Here is an 8,263-nt window from a genome sequence, read left to right as displayed (position 1 = left end):
CCACAGAAATAAATACATTTTGAATATTAAGACTGTTAGATTTAATACATTAAAGTACCATTAAACTATAAAACTAATTGAGTTTATAACTTACTCTTCTTATATTTTCATTACTTTCAAGAATTATAACAAATATCATCCTTTCCCTAATTTCTAATACTTTGAAATGAGAAATGAAGTTCTATGTCAATAAACATATTTCTTATTCTAATTAATAACTAAATTGGAAAGAATTGAATCAATGCTTCTTTTTACTTATCAACTTATTTCTATTTTTATGTAATAGAGAAAATAATTATCAACATATTACAAGTGGTATTACTAAAAAAGAAATAAATATCAAAAAAAAAACAAAATTTTATAGTAAAATAAAGAAGTAAATCCATTTTATAAACAGGATTGATTAATCTTTTTAATATATCATATTTATGATTTAAAATATTACTCAAAATACACTTTTTTTATTTTAAAGTGTAATTTAAAAAAAATAATATTATTCATAACAATATTATCAAAGATTTGGTTATTTTTATTTTCTCTATTGATAACTTAACTATTATTTAGTTTGATAATGACATACAGAAAAGTAATAAACTGTCAATAACTTTATTACTTATCTATCTTTTGTAATACTCAGGTTTGTTTGTGGTAAAGAATATACTAACTATTTAATGAAATACTTCAGAAAGTTATCATTTATTTTTATTCTTTTGCACAAACATGTTATATATTTTTAGTGTTATTATAAATTATTATTCTATGAACATGAGTTATTAATGGTATATTTTATTTACTATTGACATTATTGATAAATCTTTTATATCATCTTAAATTTTATAATAACACATAACATTTGAACAATAACTTTGCGAATGAGACTTCAATTTATTATTATTTATTGCATTTATAATTTATTTTGCTATTATATTATTTTCTCTTTATTTGTTTATTGAACATTTGATACTATATCATAACAACATATTATAACAATAAATCATATCTCTTTGATATCATGTTAAATATATTCAAATATAATATATATTATTATTTAATGCAGAATTAAATAATTAAATAATGTAATGACTTGTATTTAGTAGATGTGACAATGTTTTTGAAAAAAAATAAGACACACATTCTTTTTATTACATTTTAACTATTCTTATTTCTGCATTTCACTTGTCTTATATATTTTAAGTAACATGAAACAGAATAATATAATAATTAATAGACTATTTTAATTCTTTTTATTACTTTGTTAAATTAAAATTAGTTTTATTAATTATCAACATCAAACACATTTTATTTGAAAATAATTTTTTGATAGCAATTCTGTATTGAATGAATTGATATTTCTTTTATTATTGATATTTCTTTCATAGTAACTACTGAATTTATTGTTAATTTCATTTAGATTAACATTATTTTCAAACCTATCTAGTTATTATTGATAATTTTATGAAATATTGAAGTTTAGAATGACAAGAGATAACATAAAAATACAAAGGATGATACAATTAGAAGAAATTCACCAAATGGAAGAATATCTAATATACTATTTGATTCAGATAGTTATGTTTTGAATAAAGAAACATCAGTACTTAAACAAAGAATAATGAATAATGAACGTCGAGTAATTATTATTGAAGATGAAGAAGGAAAGAAATTTGGAGGATATGTTAATGAGAAAATTTATAAAATTGATGAATGGATATATGATTCACAATCATTTGTATTTTCATTGGAATCAAAAGGAAGAAATGAATAATTTTGAATATTATAAAGCAACAATACGCATTTTATTTATTTAATAAATCATCTGATTGTTTGCTTGAATTTGGATATTTTGGAAATGATATTATTGTTTATAAAGAAAATATTAAAGAACAATCATCTTGTCGTCAGTCTTCATTTGAATATAAATGAAGTTGAACACACTTTTAGAAGATGTAATTTCACATTACAACAAATCAGAATAATTGACATGAAATGCCTTGTATTAATTTATGTCTTTGTTTTAAATATAGAATATTAGAAATGAAAATTAAAAAGAATATAAGAATATCTCTTACATCTTCAAATATCTGAAATGATAAATATAAAATGAACACATTTCAGTTTTAATAATCAGTCTTTTTATTGTCATTTGTAAAATAAGAAGAAATACATGTATAAATGAGTCAAATTATAAAAAAAAAGAATTTATTAATAATACAAGTTTATAGGATTTTTTCTATGAAGCGAGACTCTCCAATTAAAAGTCGTACAATTTATAGATTGTCCATTTATTTATTATATGTAACTGAACGTCATTTCTTAACTTCAAATAGTTGATTAAAAAAGAAAAAATTTTAGTATATTTTATTAGTGTTACTTATATTAAAAGTCTTGAACCACTTATTGGTTACACACACTTTCTTAATGTTTAAAGCGGCACTTTATATTTACTAATTATATTGTTAACTCTTTATTTGTTTGTAGTTGCAAGAGAAGGTAATAAAAATATAAATTTTTGTTTTTTTGATAAGGAACAATGATAAAAATAAGATTGTTGTTTAGGTAGTAGTTTTTGATGTTTATTTTTTTTAGGGAAGTAAAATGAAAAAGATGGGAAAAAGATCATCTCTTGAAAATTGGAAATGAAGGTCAAAATGAACTTAAATGAACTCAAAAACAAAGACTATGAATAAACCACAAAGTATTAACTTTGAAGCACTTGATGATAACTGTCCTCCAGAACAATTACCAGAGTCATGGAAAATTATATTAAGAGAGGCTGGTGTTAAAAAGAAAGACCTTCAAAATCCAGAAACAAGAAAGAAAGTATATGCTTATATGAGACAATCAGTTTATGTTAAAAAAACTCAAGAAGAATTAGATAAACAGAAAGTCTCTGCTCATGATGTTAGAAGAATGTCTGTTTCTGTAAAACAGAGATATAAAGTCATAGAAGGAAAACAAAGAATACAACCCAACTTTGTTTCTGCTAAACCACAAACTGATGTTAAACAAAGTTCTTTCTTAAGTACAAGACAACCACATATGAAATCACCAAATACTACTCCTCAACACCAAACACAATCATCTTCTGTGACTTCAACAAAAACAACACAAGCTTTGTTTCAAAAAACTTCTACTTCTCCATCAATAAAATTTGGTCAAACACCAACTAAACAACAAACTAATGTAGAAAATTCTCCTACCAGAATAAAAACTCCAGAAAAACCAACACTTACTAACTCAAAAAGTCCTGAGTCCCAACAACTAATAACACCTAAACCTACTGGTTATGGTTCTAAAACTCCTTCGTCTTTAACAACACAACCTAAATTACAAACAAAATCTAATAGTATGTTTTCAAAAAAATCAGTTAAACCAACAACTACATCTAGTACAACAAATAAACCTTCTAGCACATCAACACCTACTGTTAGTACACCTTCTAGTAATAATGAGTCATCAACTCAAAAATCACAAAACTCATCCTCATTTGCTCCTCATGCTTTTGGTTCAAAAATTGATACGTCTGCAAAGTCAGGATCAGTTAATAATCCCACTCACTTTGTTTCTAATCCTCAACCACAACCTATTACAAAAAAATCATTTACAACACCATCTTCTTCTACCCTTAAACAAACAACACCATCACAACCACAAAGCTCTTCAATGAACTCATTTAATAAATCAAGTGTAGTTAAACAAACTACTACTGCTTCAGTTAATACTAGTAAACCACTAACACCTAAATCACCTACATCATCTTTGAATGAAAATAAAGTATCAACAGGTTCTCACATCAACTCTACTATATCATCTCCAATTAAACAAACACAACCAACAACATCACAAACTCTTCAAACAAGAAAGCAATCACTAACACCTTCTCATCAAATAAGTGCTGAACAAATGAAACAACCATTAGTTAAAACGTCAACTAATACTCAAAAACAGCAACCAAGTATTTCTAAACAAGAGTCTTTTTCTTCACAACGAGTTGCTAAATCACCAGAGCCAACCTTGAAAGATATGTCTCAAAATGTTTCTAAATCCACTGAACCTGCTAAAACAAATACTACAGTTAAAGGAATACAAAAACAAAGTAATATTCCTGTTAAAGAAACAGAATCATCCACTGTACAAGAAACTATTAAATCACCAAAAACTCAACAACCTAACATTGAAAAACCTATAGTATCTAACCACCAATCTACTGCTAGCCAACCTAAATTATTGGTAAATCTTAAATCATCACCTACAAGCTCATCTCCATCAAATACAAATAATAGTGATAAAGAAAAAGTTGATTTATCTAAAATGTCATTTGTCCAAAGACAACGATATTTGAGAGAGCAGCAAGACTTAGAAGCACAAAAAACTTCTGTAACACGTAATGTTGTTAAGCCAACTCCTTCATTCAAAAAGTCTGCAACACAAAGCAGCACTATTGAAGAAAAACAAAAGGAAGGCATGAAACAAGAAACTAATCAACAAACTGAAGAAGTTGATTTGTCTAAAATGACATTTGTCCAACGACAACGCTGGGAAAGAGAACAACAAGATAAGAGAGCAGAACAAACAACTGCAAAATCACATGGGTATGAAGCAAAGTTTGCTAAACAAACATCAACTCCTAAAGACATTGTTTATCAAGACAGCCGTGAAGATATAAATGGTGTTAACAAAGAACTACAACAGGGTAATGAAGAAGACCAATGTGTCAAACCTTCTAGTATGGGACTCAAGTCAAGTGCGGCTCAAATTGTGGCTCAAAGAAAAAAATTACCAAAGAGTGGAAAGAACAATACTTTGACAGGATCAGCATCACTTAATGCTTATATCCAAAGACAAGAACAATACAAACAAGATGAAATTGAAAGAGAAAAAATACGTATGGAAATGCAAAGAAAACGTGAAGAAATTCAAAGAAAACAAGATGAAATTAGAAAGATGAGAGAAGAAACTGAAAAACAACATAAGAAAGGAGAAGAGAGATTAAAACAAGAAGAAGAACGATTCAAGAAAGAAGAGGAAGAAAGAAAGAAAAAGGAAGAAGAACGTTTACGACAAGAAGAAGAAGAGAACAAAAGAATTAAAGAAGAAAGACAACGTAAAGAAGAGGAATTGAGAAAAAAGAAAGCTGAAGAAGAACGAAAGAGAAAATTAGAAGAAGAAGCACGTAAACGAAAAGAAGAAGAAGAACAAAGAAAAGAAGAAGAGGAAAAGAGAAAAGTAGAAGAAGAGTTAAAGAAGAAAGAAGAGGAAGAAAGAAAAAGAAAAGAAGCTATTGAACTGAAAAAGAAACAACTTGAAGAAGAACGTAAAAAGAAAGAAGAAGAAAGAAAGAAAAGGGAAGAAGAAGAACGTAAAAAAGAAGAAGAGGAAGAACGACTCAAACAAATTGAACAAGAAAAACAAAGAAAACTTGAAGAAGAACGTAAAAAGAAAGAAGAAGCAATTAAACGTAAAAAGGAAGAAGAAGAACGTAAGAGAAAAGAAGAAGAAAGACGTAAGCGTGAAGAGGCTGAAAGAAAAAGAAAGGAAGAAGAAGAACGTAAGAGAAAAGAAGAAGAGGCTAAAAGAAAAATTGAACAAGAAAGACAAAGAAAAATTGAAGAAGAACGAAGAAAAAAAGAAGAAGAAGAACAAAGAAGGCTTGAAGAAGAGAAAAAATTATTGGAAGAAGAACAAAAGAGATTAGAAGAAGAAGAAAGAAAGGCAGAAGAAGAAAGAAAACGTGTTGAAGCTGAAAGAAAAAGAAAGGAAGAAGAAGAACGTAAGAGAAAAGAAGAGGAAGAAAGAAAAAGAAAAGAAGAAGAGCGTAAGAGAAAGGAAGAAGAAGAACGTAAGAGAAAAGAAGAGGAAGAAAAGAGAAAGAAAGAACTAGAGGAATTAAAAAAGTTAAAAGAAGAAGAGCGTAGAAAGAAAGAAGAAGAATTAAAGAGAAAACAAGAAGAAGAGAAACGTAAAGCTGAGGCAGAAAGAAAAAGAAAAGAAGAAGAGGAACGTAAGAGAAAGGAAGAAGAAGAACGTAAGAGAAAAGAAGAAGAAAAACGTAAAGCCGAAGAAGAAAGAAAGAGAAAAGAGGAGGAGTTAAGAAAGAAGAAAGAGGCAGAAGAGAAGAAAAGAAAACTTGAAGAAGAACACAAGAAAAAAGAAGAGGAATTAAGAAAGAAGAAGGAAGAAGAAGAAAAACGACGACAAGAAGAAGAAAAACGTAAAGCCGAAGAAGAAAGAAAGAGAAAAGAAGAAGAAGAAAAGGCGAGAAAAGAAGAAGAAGAGAGAATTAAACGGGAAGAAGAAGAACGTAAGAAACAAGAAGAAGAAGAACGTAAGAAGAAAGAAGAAGAAGAGCTTAGAGTTAAACAAGAAGAAGAAAAGAAAAAAAGAGCAGAAGAAGAAGAGAAACGACGAAGAGCAGAAGAAAGAAAGAGAAAGGAAGAAGAGGCACGTAAAAAAGAAGAAGAAGAAGTTGAGAGATTAAAGAAAGAACTTGAAGAAGAAGAACGTAAATTAAAAGAAGCTGAAGAAGAAAGAAAACGTATTGAAGCTGAAAGAAAAAGAAAAGAAGAAGAAAAGAAAAAAAGAGAAGAAGAGGAAAAACGAAAGAGAGAAGAAGAGGAAAGAAAAAGAAAAGAAGAAGAAGAGAAAGCGAGAAAAGAAGAAGAGGAAAAACGAAAGAGAGAAGATGAAGAAAGGATGAGACGACACGAAGAAGAAAGAAGGAAATGGGAAGAAGAACAAAAAGCAAGAATGGCTGAGTTTGAAGAAATGAAACGTGAGGCAGAAAGGTTAAGACAAGAAGCAGCACGTTTGAAAGAAGAAGAAGAACGATTGAAACAAGAGGCTGAAAGACTTAAAAAAGAAAAAGAAGAAACCGAAAGGTTTAAAGCATCTTTGTTAGATTCCAGTGCGAAAACATCCTCTCCATCATCAATTGCTACACCACCACCACCTCCTCCAACATTGAGCATGCCACCACCACCTCCTCCAACATTGAGCATGCCACCACCACCTCCTCCAACATTGAGCATGCCACCACCACCTCCTCCAACATTGAGCATGCCACCACCACCTCCTCCAACATTGAGCATGCCACCACCACCTCCTCCAACATTGAGCATGCCACCACCACCTCCTCCAACATTGAGCATGCCACCACCACCTCCTCCAACATTAAACGTAACAAGTTCACCAACAACTACAATGACACCAAGTTCTGGTGCAACTCTGTCATTAGCAGAAATGATTGCAGCTAAACAAGGTAAATTAAAGGCAACTGAAATTGAAGAACGAGTGGTCCAAGAAGATGAGGTTGTTTTAGCATTAAGAGGAATTCTTACCGCAAGAAGACAAGACACTAATATTTCTTCTGATGAAGAAGAAGAAGATGACGATGACTGGAGCGAATAAAATTTATTATAACAGAATTTGTCAAATTTACATTTGCTTTAATTATATTTTGTTATGTCAAATTAATTTAGTTATTTAAGAAAACGAAGAAAAAAAGAATAAGAATTAATAGAAAAAATCAATTTTATTCTTTTTCAATAAAAACATAAGTCAAAATTTTCTAATGTTGTTTATAACAATTCACACTTTGATTTAGAAGGTTTTCTTTCTTTCTTTCCTTTTGTGTCAGTAGGTTCAATAGAGGCAGTAGGTTCTGATGATACTCTATTCACTTTTATATCTTTAACTAACGCCTGGAATGTTTCAGTAATATTAATTTTAGCTTTTGCAGAGGTTTCAAAGAATAACACTTTCCATTCGTCAGCTAATTTTTTAGCCTCTGCAGTTTCTACTTGTCTTTCGTTTTCTAAATCACATTTATTACCACAAAGTGCAATAGAAACATGCTCAGATACATCCTTATCAAGAACACGATATAATTGTTCTCTAAATCCATTGGCTTCTAAGAAAGATGTGGTTGATGTAATGGAATATACAATAACATATCCATCTCCTGATCGCATATATTGATCTCTTAAAGCAGAATATTCTTCTTGACCTGCAGTATCCAAAATATCAAGTGAAACCATTTCTCCGTCAACAGAAATAGAAGTTCTGTATGAATCTTCAATGGTTGGGTCATAAATTTGTACAAAATGTCCAGAAACTAATTGAACAGTGATGGCAGACTTTCCAACAGCACCACCACCAAGCATAACTAATTTATAAGTATTTGTAGTCATTAAAAACAATTTGAATTTATTTTTAACAGTTCTAAACTGAGTTTAAGTAGCTTTTCATTTGGAATTTTTCTATG

At 29.3% G+C, this 8,263-nt stretch overlaps 2 protein-coding genes across 2 annotated transcripts; one reads left to right on the top strand and one right to left on the bottom strand.

Moving 5' to 3' along the window:
- Positions 1-2,679: 2,679 nt before the first annotated feature.
- EHI_124620 (uncharacterized protein) lies at positions 2,680-7,407 on the top strand (the record flags this gene model as incomplete). Its single annotated transcript, XM_649772.1, has 1 exon — positions 2,680-7,407. One exon carries the CDS (start codon positions 2,680-2,682, stop codon positions 7,405-7,407), a length of 4,728 nt encoding a protein of 1,575 aa, XP_654864.1.
- EHI_124610 (Ras family GTPase) lies at positions 6,766-8,214 on the bottom strand. The gene has a single exon (XM_649773.2). The coding sequence runs from the start codon at positions 8,187-8,189 to the stop codon at positions 7,578-7,580; it is 612 nt and encodes a 203-aa protein (XP_654865.1). The 5' UTR covers positions 8,190-8,214; the 3' UTR covers positions 6,766-7,577.
- Positions 8,215-8,263: the final 49 nt, after the last annotated feature.

The sequence above is a fragment of the Entamoeba histolytica genome, genomic scaffold (genome assembly GCF_000208925.1).
Source record: "Entamoeba histolytica HM-1:IMSS scf_1104750518195 genomic scaffold, whole genome shotgun sequence".
Lineage (NCBI taxonomy): Eukaryota > Evosea > Mastigamoebida > Endamoebidae > Entamoeba > Entamoeba histolytica.
Note: the sequence above shows the minus strand (reverse complement) of the source record. Positions and strands in the feature narration are given on the sequence as shown.